Source organism: Thamnophis sirtalis, unplaced genomic scaffold, assembly GCF_051295495.1.
Source record: "Thamnophis sirtalis isolate CommonGarterSnake01/CBP01778 unplaced genomic scaffold, rThaSir2_p1.2 scaffold_4, whole genome shotgun sequence".
Classification (NCBI taxonomy): Eukaryota; Metazoa; Chordata; class Lepidosauria; order Squamata; family Natricidae; genus Thamnophis; species Thamnophis sirtalis.
Genome location: NW_028261384.1, coordinates 65,949,910 through 65,968,944, shown reverse-complemented (window position 1 = coordinate 65,968,944; position 19,035 = coordinate 65,949,910). Strand labels below are relative to the sequence as shown.

Below are 19,035 nucleotides of genomic sequence, written 5' to 3'. Positions count from 1 at the left end.
AATTGTTTAAGTGTGAATTCCACCAGGAAAAAATTGACTATTTGGGGTACCACATTTCTCATGAGGGTATTGAAATGGACCTAGAGAAAGTCAGGGCTGTTACAGAATGGGCATCACCTCGCACCCGCAAACAGCTACAAAGTTTTTGTAGGATTTGCCCATTTTTACCGCCAGTTCATCCCTTCGTTTGCTGGTATTGCTTTGCCAATTACGAATCTCTTAAAATTAAATGGAGAAGCAAAGCCAAGACTTAGTCAGCCCCTGAAGTGGACAATGGAATGCCAAGCAGCATTTGAGAAATTGAAATGACTTTTTGCAGCTGAACAGGTTTTAAAACACCTCAACATGGAATATACCATTTGTGATCCAAGCGGACACACGTGACATGATGGTAGGAGCATTGCTACTTCAAACAAATGCTGATGGGGAACCTACAATCTTGCACCTACACCTCCCAAAAATTGACTGAGGCAGAAAGGAGATGGGCAATTTGGGAGAAATAAGCTTTTGCAGTCCGGAGGGCCCTATTAACCTGGCAGCATTTCCTCGAAGGTGCCAAGCACCTGTTTGAGGTTGGACTGATCATAAAAACCTTGAGGCGTTAAAAACCCCACGGAAATTGTTACCCAAACAAGTTTGTTGGGCACATTTTAATCAGTTCAGTTTTACACTGAAATACCACTCAGGAGGAAAGAATTTTATGGCAGATGCCTTATCCAAGCTACCCTAGTATAACAGTGCCAGATCGGAGGTGATTCATCCAGTCATTCCATCCAAGCAGCTAGCAGCCCCAGTAGTCACCAGGAGCCAAGGGAAAGTGGACCTAGACATGCCCAATGAACTAACAAAATGACTGATGGAGGCGCTAGCATATGATGAATGGTTCAAGTCCCACTCAAATGATCGTGCCATGCAGGATGTCCTTGCATGGGTGGGAGCCAAGTTGTATGTGCCTTCAAGTCTAAGGAGCATTGTCCTCCAACAGGCCCATGATTCAAAACCGGCTGAACATTTTGGATTTGTGAAGACCTTACATTTGGTTAAAAGACAGTTTTGGTGGCCTTCTCTGAAAAAAGACATAGAATCCTACATTGCTAGTTTGCCTGTTTGTGCTGCGGCAAAGAGACCACCAGGAAAACCTCAAGGACTACTCCAAAACGTGCCCCTTAGAAGGACTTTATTGTCAAGCTACCAGAAAATAATGGAAATGCTGTCATTTGTGTGATCACTGATTTGTTCTCCAAGCAAGTGCATTTCATGCCCTGCTCCAAGATTTCATTTCATATCCAGTAAAAGTACCTTTTCTCTAAATCAATGGAGTTGGGTTTCCTTTCTTGGATGTTGAAGGAGGCATACCTGACAGGAAGTTTGCTATAACCAGTGATATTTTTAACAGTTTTCCACATGATTGCTGGTTCATTTTTTGAAAACTGATTCCTTAGCTTTTCAGTGTGGCTTCCTTTTGTTGCTCTGACCTCCCTTGTTAATATGTTTCTGGCCTTATTCTACATTACTCAATCACCTTTTCTGTAGGCTTTCTCTTTGGTACAATGTAGCTGCTTAAGTTTAGCTGTGAACCAAGGTTTATTGTTACTGTATATTTGCAGGTTTCTGGTAGGCACACATAGGTCTTCACAAAAACTGATATATGATGTTACAGTATCTGTGAATTCATCCAAGTCTGCAGAGGTATCTTCGAAAACATTCCAATCAGTGCAGTCAAGACAAGCTTGTAGTTCCTCAGTCCAAGGTCTTCACTGATTTAATTGTTGGTTTCATGGTTTTAAGTCTTCGTTTGTAAGCAGGTACAATGTGAACCATGCAATGATTAGTGTTCCACAGTTGCTCATGGTAAAGCCTGATAAGCATCTTTTAATGTTGTGCAACAATGGTGTAAAGTAGTCTTGCCTCTAATGAGACAATTGACATGCTGAAAATATTTTGGTAGCTCTTTCCTTAAGTTGGCTTTGTTAAAATCTCCTAAAATAATGGGAAGTGAATCTGTATAGTTAACTTCAGCCCACATAATCTGGTTCGTAATGCATTGTTTATACAAGTTTGTGGGAAAACATATACAGTAATTAGGAGAAATGAGGAGAACTCTTGTGGAGAATAGAATGGTTTGCAATTAATATCTCTTAAGTCCACATCACAGAATTTCTTAGTATAGTTATATCTTGGGACCAGCAGTTGTTAATATATAAACATAAGCCTTCTCCCTTCTTTTTACCAGATGTTTCTGCAATTCTGTCTGCACTTTGTAGCTGAAAACCAGGGATATGCAGGCTGCCATCATCAATTGACTCATTTAGCCAGATTTCAGTGCAGAGAGCTGCTGAGTTGTAAAAATCAGAATTGTATCTATTTAAAAGAATATTTCATCCATCTTATTATTTTATTTTATTTTATTTTGGTATTTATTGCACATTTATAGGCCGCCCTTTTCCCTGAGGGGACTCAGGGCGGCTTACAATCAAAAGGGAAAGGGAGTGTAGGACAATACAAAAAGAGGTGTGAACAAAAGTAAATTAAACAGTAAAACTCAACATTCACTCAACATTCGGGAGGGGCGAAAGTAGACTTATCCCCAGGCCTGACGGGCTAGCCAGTTCTTGAGGGCTGTGCGGAAGGCCTGGACGGTGGTGAGGGTACGAATCTCCATGGGGAGATTGTTCCATAGTGTCAGTGCCACAACAGAGAAGGCTCTCCTCCGAGTAGTCGCCAGTCGGCACTGACTGGCGGATGGAATACGGAGGAGGCCAACTCTATGCGATCTGATGGGACGTAGGGAGGTAATTGGCAGAAGGCGGTCTCTCAAATAGCCAGATCCACTACCATGGAGCGCTTTATAGGTGGTGAGTAGGACCTTGAAGTGCACCCGGAGATCAACAGGTAGCCAGTGCAGCTCATGGAGGATCGGTGTTATGTGGGCGAACCGTGGTGCGCCCACAATGACTCGCGCGGCCGCATTCTGGACTAGCTGAAGTCTCCGGATGCTCTTCAAGGGCAGCCCCATGTAGAGCACATTGCAGTATTCCAGCCTGGAGATCACAAGGGCTCGAGTGACTGTTGTGAGGGCCTCCCGATTCAGGTAGGGCCGCAACTGGCGCACCAGGCGAACCTGGGCAAATGCCCCCCTGGTCACAGCTGAAAGATGGTGGTCAAAAGTCAGCTGTGGGTCCAGGAGGACTCCCAAGTTGCGGGCCCTTTCTGAGGGGTGTAAGTTTTGTCCCCCCAGCCTGAGTGATGGTATGTTGGTCAAATTTTTGGGAGGAAAACACAACAGCCACTCGGTCTTGTCTGGGTTGAGTATCAGCTTGTTTGCTCTCATCCAGTCTTTAACGGCCTCAAGACCCCGGTTCATCACGTCCACCGCTTCATTGAGTTGGCACGGGGCGGACAGATACAACTGTGTATCGTCCGCATATTGGTGGTATTTTATCCCGTGCCTCCAAATGATCTCGCCCAGCGGTTTCATGTAAATGTTAAATAGTAGGGGGGATAGGACCGACCCCTGCGGCACCCCATAAGGTAGGGGCCTCAGGGACGATCTCTGCCCCCCTACCAACACCGACTGCGACCTGTCCGAGAGATAGGCGAACCACTGCAAAACAGTGCCGCCCACCCCTATCTCCCGCAGTCGTCGCAGAAGGATACCATGGTCGATGGTATCGAAAGCCGCTGAGAGGTGAATTAGCGAGTGAACATAAATTATTCAGAAAGAGTGAAGGTGTGGATGGGGGGTTATCTCACTTTCCCTTAGTCTTATCAAAATTCCCACTCGCTTACCCCTTCTTCACCTCTGGCATCTCCTCGAATTTGTTTTTGTTTATCTACTGTTCAGAGGAAGTTGCTTTTTTCTGTGTTAGAAATACTTCTGCATTTGTAAAAATGGGAGGGTGAAGTCACAGAAAACTGTCAATCAAAGAAACATTGCTTGATGCTTAGCAGTTGATCTCTTGAATATGAAATCCGTAGTGAATCACAGAGAATGATAAAAAACAGAAAAACTATCAGAGAGCAGGCTGCTGTCGGCGGGGCCATCTTGGCATAACTTGGCATAACATAAATATAGATATGTTCAGTGATGTGCGGTGAGGTTTATACCTGGTGAGGCTCAGCTGGGCATCCTTTTGTGAAGCAGCTCAGCAGGGCAGCGGTCGGCCTCGGCGGGGGGGGGGAATTTGCATCGCGGGAGCAGCCAAGCACCCGGGTCTGCAGCAAAGGCGCTTGGCAGCTCCCGCGATGCAAAGTGCCTCGCAGCCTCCGATGCTGCCACCCACCCGCTGCCCCGGCCTGCTTCTCCAGGCTCCGCCGCTGGAAGTCCCGGATCGTCTCTGGGGGAAGGCTGGGTGAGAAGCGGAGCGAATTTTCTCCACGGCCTCCCGGCGCTGCGCAGAGGCTCTCGCAGGAGCGCGTGCCAGCGGCCGGCGGTCTCGCAGCCGGGGCCGCTCCGGGCCGCCGGCCGCTGGCACACACTCCTGCGAGAGCCTCTGCGTAGCGCCGGGAAGCCGCAGAGAAGCTTTGCTCCGCTTCTCACCCAGCCTTCCCCCAGAGGCGATCCGGGACTTCCAGCGGCGGAGCCTGGAGAAGCAGGCCGGGGCGGCGGGGCACTTTGCATCGCAGGAGCCGCCAAGCGCCCAGGTCTGCAACAAACAGCCAGCCTCCTCCTTCTCGCCCACTCCTCTCTCCTCTGAAGCACGCCCCGCCCAACGTAAGCGTGCTCAAGAAGACATGATTCGCTGCTTGCAGATCAGGAGGCGGGAGAATTAGTGCCTCTTTTCCATCTGAACTTCTTTGCCTTTTAACTCTTTCTTAACTTTTAGAAGGCAAAAAATTCCTTATGGAAAAGAGGCCCCGAGTTCTCTCGCCTCCTGCTTTGGTTAACACTAAGCAGACACCAAGCCACTGTGACCTGGAATCTGGTAGCAACTATTTTGGCTTTAATTATTTAAAAAAATATATTTAAATTTCTTTCTTTTTCCTGAGGAGACTGGTGAGGCTTCGCCTCCCTTGCCTCTAGTGACTGCACGTCCCTGGATATGTTATGCCAATACGTCATAAATAACATGAATAACATAACATAAATAATGGTGGCGCCATCTTGGCATAACATAAATAACACCTGGAACTCCTTTTTCCTGGCAGAATTAACCCCCAGGATAGGAAAGGCAAAGCCCCTGGAACAGAATTAACCCAATTACGGCTGGAAGACAGAACTCAGCGCAATCACCTTAACTAAAGGCACACAAAAAATCTCATCAAACCACACAAACTTCAAAAGGAAAATGGGTATAAAAATCCATAAACTTATCATGCCACTCTGCTTGCAAGCCAGGAATGCTTGAGCGGTATCACTACTTTTCTTGCCTTCCTGAATTAAAGGATCCCTTTTCTGGCAGCTGGCTTCTGTGTCCATTTCTTCTCAGCATCAGTGTGTCAGGCCTGCAGTGGTCCCTTTAAGAATTTTTGACCTGCCACACTCTCATTAAAGGGGGGGGAATAGCAAGGGGTAGAATGTGTTGTTTTAAAAATAAAAAATTCCTTTCTAGAAGCTCAAGGTCATTTTTTGTCTCCGTACCTTTGCACCTGACCGGAAGCAGTTGGTCGTGGGGGCTGATGTGGAAGAAGATTGAACCATGTGATGGATTGTGGGTGTGGGGACAAGATCATGAACTTTTAACTGAGTGGAATTCTGATGTCATTTCCAGAATTGGGATTAACACAGATGTGCTAAGATGTCTGCTTTATTAAATTGGAACTTTAAGGATCATTTTGCCTTGGACTCTGATTTAATTCTACATGATACTTGGAACGCTGACACAGTGACTGCTTCCCAGCTGGGAAATGAACTCAGGAAATTTCTTCCAACAGTTCCATTCTAAGTCATGTCACTAGGAAAAAGGCAAGCCATTGCCTAACTGCCTCCAATGCATTGGAGAATTTGTTTGGCTTAATTTTTTTTCTTGCAGGCTCCACTCTGATCTAGTCCATTTGTGAACTCAATCATTTCGTTAATTTTTGCTCCCCCATGCCACGATCTATTTGGGCATCACCTATTCTAATTTTGGCAAGCTACCTTTCTGGTAAACAGATAGAAGGACCTAAGCACTGGTCCTTATTCTGCCAGATTGGAAAGAATAAAAAGTATCACACAACTCTTTGCACAATGGAATTCAATCATTTGGTTTTTTAAAAATCCATTTGTAATAGTCATAAATAGTAATAGATAGCTCTTCTTCTTATGTTTCTCATCACAATTTGTTAACAATTATAAAAAGGTTGTTCGATAAATATTTCTCAACCAAGCTAACCAATCTAGTCATTACATTACTTTATACATGTAACTATTAGCTGCTCAATCTCAATTTCCAGTGATTTCTTTCATATGTACAGTACACGAGCAAGTTCTGCTGTTTCTGTTACAACAATTCCAGAGACACTGCTTTATCAGTGCATTCTTCAGTTCTTGATTTTTGTCATGTTTATTTTAAGATTGAGGATTCAGTTTGGAGAAGCACAACTTTATTGAACCAACCCTCTTGTACACAAAATACTGTTCAATAATTATGCCTCAAGTAACTATAATACATTAATGGAAGGTATAAGCAGCATCTAATTGAAACAAAATATTTGTTGGAATTTTATTTTATTTTTAGCTAAAGATCACTAATATTACTATAGTCAAGTGATAGTTCTAAGCCCAAACTTCCCTAATAATAGAAGAAATAATGTCTAACATGACTGTGGTTACATAATTTAAATGGCTTGTTGGCCATGTGACTGTGCAGGCGTGGCTTCATGGTCATGTGACTGGGTGGGCGTAGCTGGTTGGTCATGTGACTGGGGGTGGCCAACTTGACATCACTCAATCAAGGAGTGCCTTGCCTGGCCTCACCTCACCTCAAAGGCCTCAACGAGATACAATTTCTCTGTCTATTTATTTACTACTTCTAAACATCCAAAATATACTATTTAATCCTATGTATATATGCCATATGTGTACATACATTATATAGTATAAAGTGTGTATAGGCTCACCCATAGATACATTATCTACAGTACTATATATACTGTATGTGTATGTACACACACAAAAAATTTATGACCAGTTACAACATCCCACACAGTCATGTGACTGAGGTTTTCTATGTTTTTTGCCAGTTTCCAAAAATTCCTTCTGGTTTCCGGTTAAAAATGCCCATTGGGGAAAATGGACTTGTTTAACAACCAAAGTGTTCGCTTAATGACCATAAGGTTCACTTAAACAGGTCTCTCTCCCTCTCTCTCTTTCTCGCTCTCATTCTCCTTTTCTCCATCTCTCTCTCTCTCTGTTCTCTCTTTCTCCCCCCTCTCTCTTTCTCCATCTCTCTCATTTCTCTTTCTCCCCCCTCTCTCATTCTTTCTTTCTCCATCTCTCTGTGTTCTTTCTCCCTCCCTCTCTTTCATGTGTGTGTATGTGCATGTGTCTGCACAAGCCTGATAGAGGACAGAGCCATCCACTTCCCTGGCACAGGAAGGGGTTTGACATCACGGCCCTGAGCACCAACTGCCCCTTCCTCCCCCCCCTCTTGTTGCAGTCACACTCTCTTCTATCCCCCTTCCCCACAAGCTTGCCATTCCTCTTGCGGCACCTGGAGAGATTCAGACTTTCCGCTCTCCTCTTTCCTGAGGCGCGAGCTTTAACTGGAGGGAAGCAAAAGCATCCAAATGGCAGCTTTTGGCTTGCCCTGACAGATCACCTTTTTTCCCCTTACTTCATTTTTTAACTTTAGAGGCAGTTTACAAGCAAAGCCCACACAAGCCCGCTCCCCTCGGCTTTGCCCCCTCCCCTCAACTTTGTTTTTCTGCCATCCTTTTCACTCAAGGGGCGTGATGGTGCAGCAGGATTAGCCTGCTGGCCTGTGACATCGAGCATTTGGGGGAGTCTATCACTCCTCGCTCTGTCACCAGAGCTTCTGCGCTCTGCTCAGGGAATAAGAAAGCCACCCTGCCACTTCATGCACTTTAGAAGTCATTTAGGACTGTAGCTCAGTTCGCTTCCCCTCACTTGGCAACTGCAGGAGCCAAAACAGATAAAAGGCTTCCCTTCCCCCTTCCAGCAAAGGCATACTTATGCACATGAAAAAACGTGCATGCACACACAAAAGGACACAGTCAGTTCAGCGACTAGAGGAGAAATGATCATTATGCCAGGGCTGTGCCTTCATGCCACATTTGTGCATAAGGCAGTCTTAGCTTCCTGCTGCTTTGGGCTGGAGCTGGAGTCCTCTGCACCTGGCTGAGGAGCTGTTGGGGGACACGGCAAGGCAGTGGCTGGGGCCTTAGTGCAGGAGAGAAGCCGCGTTCTTTTGCATCCTGCTAAGTGAGCAAATGGCCACCCCATTTGCGTCTTTGATGCCCTTTGGCGCTCGCTTAAGAGGGGTCTCCCTGTGCATGCGCACCCTCCCACCCTGCCACAGCCAGCCAGGGAGTCATGAGAAGGAGATAGATACACACATAGAGAGAGAGCCATAGAGAGATAGAGGGAGATCATCTGACAGTGAGGCCTTTCTCCAAGTCTGACACCCGGGATGGGCATATGAGGTTTGATGGGGCCAGCTCCTTTTTCCCGCTGCCCAGAACCTTTTAAAGCCATGACTAGGCACGGCTTTAAAGGTGAGTGCGAGGCAATTAACAAATTCTCACATTCTTGGGAACTTTTTCTTTACTGTGCAAGGCTTGCAAAGAGAGCAGGCATGTGGCCAGGTGGGAAGGCAATGGACTGCTTCAAAGCCCAAAGCCCCACAGAGCTGGCACAGGAGTCAAATGGGCCAGGATGGAAAGCAGTATGAAGCAGTAAACACTATTAGTAACTACTGGAGATATCTAGCAGAATAAATTGTATACTTTTTATAGTAAGAAAGACTTTCAGGGGTGGGTTGCTGCTGGTTTTACTACCGGTCTGCAACCCACGTGCAATGCTCACAACGCTCGCTGCACATGCGCTGTTCATTGTAAACTGTTCTTCATGCATTCAGTGAACTGCACACACACACTCACTAAAAACCAAAATGGCCCAGTGGCAGAAAAGGAACTGGTTCCAGAGCGTGGCAGGCCTAGGTCACTGTTAGTCCTGTGACCAAGGCCTGAATTCCACTACCGGTTCAACCGAACCGGGAGCAACCCACCTCTGCACTTAAAGTAAGAACAATTTCAATTCTGGAAAAAGTGAGATGATGTATATTTTATCAAATAAAATGGGTTTGAGTTTGAAAGTATACTTCATGAATTTCTTTCAATATGTACTATTTTATCTGGACCCCATTATACCCTGTAATACTAAAATTGGATCCTGATGTGCTAAGATTGTTGTTTTGATTGATGACATATGACAGGTTTGTGCAAAAAAAGTGGGTTTATTAAGTATGTTCAGAGTATTCAAAGAATTTAAGAATATTTGGGATCAAGAGATAATTAATGTTACATTGTGGATTTGGGGGACTTGGAGTAGTCTAATGTTAATTTTGAAAAATTAACAGTGTTTTTGTCATACATGTATTACAAGTATACAGCTAGGGAAAGCATATGTTTTTATAACGCTGTAATATGAGTCTCACATTAGTTTTATAACTGCAATACCAAATTCTGCATCGTAGATTCAAATATAGATACATATAGAAATTTAAATTACAGAATGATCTTTTCATTCTGAATTAAACTCATGCCAACATAGTGCCAATTTCTCATTTCCTAAATGCTGCCCATAAGTGATTTTATGGTCCCAAGATCAGGTTATAGATTTTGCTTCATACTTGTTTTGTTTTGTTAACATCTAGGTTGGGATGATAAAAAATTGGGAATGACAAGACAGTGATGGTTGATTAAGGTAGATTAAGTTGCTGGGGTAAAAATTGAGATAGATGTCACCTTTCAAGGTGTTTTGGCTTGGCTAAGTAGTTATAGCACCATTATGTATTACAACAAAAAAGTCTGTAGCAAACAAACAAATCAACAAACAGGTCAGAAATAAATCAATGCATCTACATGTGTTAAACTCTGTTTACTGCATAAACTGTTTTAATGGGAGAATTAAAAGTTCACAGTAAAGATTTCTCCTGTCCAGTCATGCCCAACTTTAGGACTCAGTGCTCATCCCTATTTCTTATCTGAGGAGCCAGCATTGTGGGAAGACACTTTTGTAATCATATGGCCAGCATAAGTATATGCCGAGGCACACAGAACACTGTTACCTTCCCACCAAAGTAGTGCCTATCTATTTATCTATTTGTAGGTGCCTGCTTTAGTCCCTGCATTGCTAGGTGGGCAGGAGCCAGGGCAATTAACAGGAGCTCACCTCATTGCACAGTGCTTGGGGCTTGAAACTGCACTGTCAGCTTTCCAGCTGACAAGGTCAGCATATTGAAATGCTGAGCCATCCTGCCCCCAATGTGAGAATTAGAAAATGATAAATTAACTTTATTTTCTTAATATTGATTGTTATAACTTTTCTTCAATTTATGGCTATAGGTCCAAGATATGGCAAGGGTGTATTATAGCACAGCCACTTCCCTCTTTTTGAAAGCTAACTAAATCCTAATTCTCATAGAAATAATAAATCTGTTCTTGTTTTGGGAGGAATTGAAATGACTGAATGCCCTGTCACTGAACAATAATCACTTTTGAGTCATATAATCCAGATATTGAAATCTTTCCATGACATTTATGGAAGATTGATACCAACTCACTGAGCACCCACATGGTGTGACAAATCCAACATAGGCTAACTTGTTCTAATGAAAAGTAGGCCTAAGGATGAGGAATCTAAGAAAAGAAAGGCAGAGATTCTTCTAACCTTGAAATACAATGTGTCCCTTGGATTTCTCTCCCCTCCCTTGGCTTGGTGTACAGATAGTCCTCGATTTACAGCAATTCATTTAGTGACTGTTCAAAGTTAGACTAGAACTGAAACAAGTGACTTATGATCATTTTTCACACTTATGACCATTGCAGCGTCCCCATGGTCATGTGATCAAAATCCAGACACCTGGCAACTGACTCATATTTATAACAGTTGCAGTATCCTGGGGTCACGTGATCTCCTTTTGTGACCTTCTTATAAACTAAGTCAATGGGAAAACCAGATTTATTTAACAATTGTATTATTAACTCAACAATTGCAGTGATTCATTTAACAACTATGGTAAAAAAGGTTGTAAAATGGGGCAAATTCACTTAATAAATGTTTTGCTTAGCAACAGAAATGTTGGGCTCAATTATGGTTGTAAATTAAAGACTACCTGTATTTATTTAACCATCAAACCCAGCTATGGTTCAGATACATTGCTCACTTTTTCTATAACACTCTGTCGCTTCAAGACCTATGCCAATCTTTCTGGATGGAACCTAGATTGAAAGTTGATGAAAACATACTTTTAGAGCATTCCAATTGATTGGACCAGATCAGCAAACAGTTCAGAGGTGGGTCGGATTGGGCAAACCAATAGTGGTGCTGGCAGGAGACTCCGTCCATGTGTTCGGACACTTCTGCGCATGCGCAGAAGCCTTGTGCACACGAGCGAAAAGGTAGTAAAATAAATTGAAACCTACCACTGAAAAAGTTGTCCATGCTAACTGTGAAACAATAAAAAATAGTATGTGCACAGATACCCTCATCTTGTGCAAATGAGTTCAAACATTCTTTATCTCCCATTGCATTGAATAGGATGTTTAATTTTCCCCATCTGGTTTTATTTTAAAAAGCAAAATCCAGAAATAGCTTATGGTAAGGTTATTCTTGGATCCTAGTGCAATCTGGTAAAATGCTCCAGCTTTATGTAGTCAGTGACACATCAAATTAAATTACATGTTTCTCCCACCATCACCCAAGCCATAATCCTCATGGCCATAATCATACTCCAGCACTAAAAACTCAAAAAAATATAATAGTAATAATAATAATCCAGTCTAGGTTGATTTTTGTGGAGGATTCTCAAGTGTTTTTAATCCTATAATTATGGACAAGATCTCATTTCACTGGGGTTGGTTTTTTTTTTACATTATAGTAAGTTTGTACTTTTAAAAATAACACCAAAATATAGCATATTTTACATGAAATGTTGCAATATGCAATGTGATCTATTTCCAGGCTTAACCAAACTCAGCTAAATGTGGTAGTTTATTGTGCTTAGACCAGTGTTTACATTAAAATACTTCTTTTCCTATATGCCTTTCTTGTTATACCAGAGCCTCCATACAAAATAAATCCCTAATCTACTTTTCTTATTATGTTCGGCAACATTATGTAATATCAGACATTTCATTTCATTCCTAGTGTCCCAAATCTAAGGCCTGCTCACTTGCAGAAGGCTGGATAGCAAAAAATATATATCTTATTTTGATTGTTAATTTTAATTTATTTTATTTTATTTGTTATAACCATCACTCCATCAGACCCTGAATAACTGATGTCTGACAGCGAAATGTAGAAACTGATTCTGATGGATAATTAGATTTTCCATGAACATACATGTCTCTAGAATTAACAGGGTAATGCTCTATTTATTCATGCCAGTTTTGTTCAAGTCTGATTTCCTAAACTGATATACAAACTCTGATCCAAACTCAGGCTTTTTATGAAAAGAAGCTCAAGGTTATGTAGTTTTTTTATTTAAAGTTCAGTAAGCCCAATAAATATTAAATTCTGAATTTCAATTATTAGTTAAGTTACCTGAGATATGAGATAAAGTTTTGAATTCTGTGTGGGTGTATAGAAGAAATATTAATTGTGTATATGTAAGAAACATGGAGGATCTGGCATGGTAATGGTTAAGATACTACTGTACAGTGTACAACATATGCAAAAGAATCATGTGGTATGGCAAGCTGTGTTGATTATTCTCCTGCCATGACCTTTTGTTGGGAGATTAGGCAATGATATCATGGGGAAGCCTCATAGAATCAGCTCTATTCATGGGGTTTTATTATGATGCCACTGTGTGGAACTTAAAGATTAAAGGAAGCAGTAGCCATACTGCCAGCTAAGGGTATCCAAAAAATCTAGCCAACATTAAAATCAGTTTGATCAGTTTAAGATGCAGGATCATTATGGTAGTCAGTTAGGCATGTGTTGTGATTAGTATATAGAAAATGATTCTGTAAACTGAAGAGGGTTAGGGTTAGGACTGAGAAAGCAGAGCCAAACTAATCTGGGCAGAGCTGACTGAAATGGATTACATTAGCATCCTGGCCAAACCAGTTTTTGTCTGAGATCAAATGAAGACCAGAGAAAGAAGAAAATGAAAGGATAGGATTTGAAAAGTTACACCTCTTTTTTTTTTAATGATAATGATGACTGCTAACTTATCACAATTTTGGCATGGTTTTGTATTTTGGAAATAATTTATTTATTCTCAAATTTGCTATACTATGACATACTATGTGGAATAGGGAAAGTTTTCCAAATCTCATGGCAGAATTCATGGACAAAGCTATTTCTAACTAAAAATAAATTACTATGAAGAAAAAAAAACACTTCTAGAAAAAATTGCTATCTTTACTAGTATTTAGAGTTTTGAAGATTTAGAACATGTTTCACTGTAAATTAATGCCCTCCATGCGTTACGTTTCTGTTAATCTTTTTTAGGTTAGAAATTATGAAAACCAAAGAGCAATACACTGAAGACACCTGATTAGGAAAGACTAAATATCCTATATAATAAATAAATGAAGATACTTTACAGATGATCCAAAATAGATTGAAACATCAGAATATATCTGAGTAGAAACATAAAGTTTGTGTCAATATTTATCTACACAAGCAGAGACCACAATTTTAATAGGAAATCATACCTCTTTGTGTCTGGCTTGCATAAAATCCACTTACATAGTGAGAACTATAAGCGTAATACATGTGATCATTCTAAAGATAGAAGTTGCAAATCACCTCTGTAAATATAACATATGGGCTGAGGAGTCCTATGTTCCACCTTGACAAGCACAACAAAATTTTAAAAATGTCATGAGTGTTTAAGATAAATATTTCTGTCCTCTGATTTATTCACATAGTAATGATTAAAAAGCAAATATAGATTGCTATGCAACATCAAAGAAGAAAGTATTGTAGAAAGCAAACAAGAAATAGGAGGAGGAACTGAGAATTATCACTGTGGCACTCTGAATATTTATTTCTAAGTAATTCCACTAAGATCAAATGTTTTGAATTCAATTCTCTCTTACTAAGTTGAAATTGACAGAGTTCAGTTAACTTGCTCACAGATTTCAGTGTGGAAATACAATGTATATAATTTCTGATCCAACCTTCTCTATCAGAATAAGTGTGCTAAAAGGATAATAGATTAAAATTTTATTCCCTGCTTTGCATTTTTGTGAGGCAATTAAAAAAAACCCCATCATCCTGTACCAATAATATCTCATTCAAACAAAAAAATATAAGCAGGTTTTATGCACTTGTGCTTATATAGTAATTTGAAGTGTTTAGTTAAATTTTCTACTAAAGTATAAATCACCTAAAGAATTTTATAAAGCTGGTGCTGTCTGATTAATAGTAGTATTCATATATATCTTAGTAAAACAGCTGGATTTTCCCACAATAGTCTAAACTTCACCTAACCTCATTTCAGCAAAGTCTAGTATGGACTGTGACAATTCATGTATCTTCAGAAATTACTGTTTTAAGCAATTTTGGGTGAAAAATATGGCCCACAACAATATTGCCTTTTAAGTTTATTTATTTCAGAATCATTTTGACAGATGGTCAATCTATAATGAATAATGAGTTTCAAGCTATAATGAGTGTTATACTTTCAGAAGAAGCTTGTGTAGATATTAATATTCTATTAAACACAATCAGAGAAATAATAAATATCTTAGAAGGTGGGAAAATGATGTTTAAAGTATTTTCATACATAAAGCAAAGCATTCTTCAGTTTCTTCACAACCAGAAATAAAGGGAGATATTTCACTTTTTTTTGTTTTTGTGCATCTATTTTTAATTAACTCTTGACAACCCAGATGATACACAATTAAGAGAATGATTAGTTATAATATCTTTGATAGTATTTTAAGGTTTGATTTCATGGAATAAAAGGTGCAGCTAGGCTGTTTAATTTTACTTTACGTAGTGACTTCTTTGGAAATCGTCTTCTTATAAGGCTTTTTCCTAGTTTGACGGTGAACTAACTTTATACTGTTGGTTTTGTAAGCATGGTTGGATATGCAAACTTTACAGTTAAATATGCAAAAAGATTGTCATGGGAGTCTCTATTAGATCCCAAACCAGAGGCTAGAAGAAGGGAAAGGGCAGAGGTCCAGTTTAAAGAAGCATTGTGTAAGTGCACCTCACAAGTACTTGAACTTTTGCTTTGGGACTCCAGTCAGTAAAGTTCTTTGTGCCTGTTTCACAACCTTATGGGTGTAAGGATGCAACATATTTTCAGGGATCCTACCCAGATCCAGAAAATAGATCTTAATATGCATTTAGTTTGCAAGTAAACTCAATAGAAGCAATCCAGTGCTAAACATACATAAATGTTCACAATGCTTAATAGTATTTTTTTGGTGAAAGTCAGTTAGTCGATTAATTTACTGGAAGAAAGATTCTTTTAAAAAAACATTAAAATGGAAAAAAACTCACATAATAATAGAGAAGCAACACCACCTTGATTGAGAAAAATAGAAATAGTATCTGATTTCTGCAGTAAACATAATATAAATGTTATGAGAAATAACTTTAAAATCATATTTCCTTATTTTGTACAAATCAAAGCTGGAAAACTAAATAAGATACTAAACAGGATTTTATATGAACAATTTAAGTTAATTGTTAATACAGTATGTAAAGTACATAGACACTGTACATACATATTAAACAACTGATTGTAGACATCTATAACTATAAACAAAACCTCTATTAATATATTCTAGTTTTCTCACCTACATCATTTTCTTCCATTATTGAATGATAAATTACAGAGCTATTATCTTAATAACAAAACTTTAAAAGTTGCAGTAATCTGAAATACTTGTCTCTCTTTCTGACCTAATAGATGCAGGACCATCATTTGATTGGCATACATAAATAAATATTAAAAAATCCAAAGTCTATCAAATCACTTTTCAAAATCTATAAATGCAACTTTCCACTGTGGTTCCTATATAATCATTGATTAAACATTATTTTAAAATACGTTTTCTGACTGTCATGAATACTTTTTTTTTATGATTCCCAGAGTCTGATCTACACAGACTGTATTTTTGTTATGAAACTAGGGTTGTCCACAAAAGATAGAATTATTTTCTTTACTATTGAATACAAACTGGACTCATAGTTAAATAATAAGGAATCTGAACCTCTCAAACAAGAGCCAGAGTCATCATCAGAGTGTAAATGTTTTACAGAAATATTATGTGTACAGCATTGTCTCTTTGTGACAGTATGACTAGCCAAGAAAGTAGGATCAAACCGTCCATGATTATTTTGAAAGCAAATTGGGGCATCCAACTCACCAGGACTATTTTGCCTTCGTGAGCTCTTTTTTTAGAATTTGGCTTGAAATATGTACAGTTTCAGATATCAGAGTTTTCATTCTCTTGATTAGCAGAAAGATTCATTATAAATTAAAAATATATAAACGCTGTAGCAGGCATGTGATGCGGTTGTGTAGAAGAAATAGCATTAAACACAAATATATTCCGTAAACAAAACATTTAGGCACCTTTACAATATCATGAGCAAAGTCAGCTGAAAGATGTATGTCTATACTAAAGTCAAGGATATGATTCTAAGATTATGGAACTGGAAAGTTTTTCAGCCAGTGCAGAAGGTGAGATAACCTCTGGCTGTCCAAAGAAAAATGATAAGCCATATACGATTACAGCAGTTATTTTTGTTTCATCTTATCATAAAAATCCACACTTACCAAGCAAATGCACATTATGCAAGGGTTGTCTGTAATAGATGGGATCTGTATAATTTCTCCCTCTTTCTCACATTTTGCAACAGAACCTGTATGGAAAAATTTAAAAATCAATATTACTTCCTCGCTTTGCCTGTCCAGCAGCCATCTGCACTTTGCCAAAAAACCATCAGTGCACAAGACTGCAACAAATGCTGCAGTCATATAATTATGGAAATAGGCCCTACTGAAATGAGCAGGAATTACTTCTTATTCATTATATTATTCCTTTACTTATATCAACAGTATATGTTGGTTAAGCTACTACAGCACTTTTAATGTTATTTCAAGATGAACAACGTACCTGTCCTAAAAATTTAAAGACACCAACAGCACAGTAGAGATAACTATTTTTCCATAACCAACAAGCACTTTTAAATTAAATGATGATAAATATGTGTCTAATGAGATATGTTTTTATTCCCACAAAGGCTTTGCTAGCTCTGCATTTTAAAACTCAAAAATTCTAAATATAATTTAGGAAAACTGTAGATCAGATATTTCTATGGACATAAATAGATGAACATCTTATCTAATTTGGAGCAGAACATGATATGCTAGTCTTTCTTTGCCAATATATTAAACTAATCAAATTAATTTGATTAGCAAGTTATATATAAATGCACATTCCCAAATTTTAAAAAATGCCAACTGCTATTTTGGCAAATGCAGCGCTCTACTTTTCATAATGTCTAGAACTGGAATGTTTTTGCACCAAGTATCAGGCAAATGTATGCTTCAGGGCAGCGTGTGTGCACACACGAGCAGGCATGTGTGCATCTTAAATCTGTCACCTGCTTGAACAAAATGTTATTTAACATAGTGTGCAGTTTTTCTGACATGCAATGTGTAATCTTTAAATTCATAAACTCTGCTGGTGCAAGTTTTCAGGATGCTAGGAAAGCAACACATTCCTCCCAATGCAATTTTAGCCAAGTAGGCTGATGATCAACACTCTAGATTCCATGCACATGTGGCAGAGTCACCAAGTGACTCCATGATGCTTGGCACCAAAAGCACATTTGACATTTAAAAGAGGATTACCTCCAAATCGGGTTAGCTGATTACAATCATACTTGTTTAATAACAGGGTTTAAAAAAATCAAGAGACAACCTTAGTAAACAGTTTGTCTTTTTTAGAACATTAATTTATTCATATCAGAAAACCGCTACTAATCATAAACCTGTCTATTGCTACACATGCTCGTCTCCATGAGTGTATACAACCTCGTTGCCCCTCGGACTGAAAATCAGTGCCTCACATAATTTCTTTGCGCGCAACATTTGCAGGCTTGGGTGGAAAGCGCGTGCGGCTTCCCGCTTTCCCCCGGTATCCCTGATGTTTTCCTTACCTGTCAGGAAGGAAGACGCTAGCGTCACGGGGAGTCCAAGGTGGTGCAGCCACAGCCAGCCGACAAAAACTAGCCCTGGAGAGCTGAGCAAGGAAGCCGCCGCCCAGGAGCTGCACAAGAGCCAGAGCATCGTCCTCAGAGCTCGGGTTCTTTAGTGACCTAGAGCTCGGGAGAGCGTGAGGCGATTGCAGGATCACGGCGGTAGCGATCCGGCCAGGAAGTTGTTGCTGGGAATGCAGAGAAGCGGGGAAACAGAGCGGGATTAAGAGCTGGTGGGAGGGTTTCTCGCGGTGCTGCTCCTGCCGCCGTTTTCGGGCCGAGCTTTGAACCGCTCTCCTGCTCACCGACCCCTCCTGGATGGGATATGGGTGGGCGGGGAGGGTGGGGGAGACGCCAGGCTGGGCGGGGCCGACCGTCTGCTTTCCTGCCTGCCTGCCTGCCTTTGCCTGCCGCATGAGGGACCCCTGCCTAGTGTGCTGACAGGAGCTTCCTGCTGCTACCGCCGCTGACTGTTCTGCTCCGACTGTAACCAGCGCCGCAACCTTCTGGCCAGACATTGGTGAGCCGCGAACCATCAGTCCCTTTGAGGGAGAGAGTAGGAGAACGGGGAAAGGCGCCGGCACTTGGAGCTGTTAGCAATTGTTGTGTTGTCTGGAGGAAAAGTCAAAACTCGCAGCTTCAGCTTCGCCCGGCTGCCCTAGCCACGTCTTTTGACTTTTTATTTTCTT

The 19,035-nt window shown here is 40.5% G+C and overlaps 1 protein-coding gene across 1 annotated transcript in view; it reads right to left on the bottom strand.

Moving 5' to 3' along the window:
• Nucleotides 1-18,592, bottom strand: part of BMPER (BMP binding endothelial regulator) — a 461,522-nt gene extending 442,930 nt beyond the window's left edge. Inside the window, exons 1-2 of the mRNA XM_014056655.2 lie at nt 18,308-18,592; nt 16,920-17,005 (exon numbers count right to left, since the gene is read on the bottom strand). Coding sequence (XP_013912130.2) covers nt 16,920-17,005; nt 18,308-18,437 — 216 coding nt within the window. The 5' untranslated portion in view covers nt 18,438-18,592. The remainder of the gene's footprint in view (nt 1-16,919; nt 17,006-18,307) is intronic.
• Between the last annotated feature and the right edge of the window lie 443 nt (nt 18,593-19,035).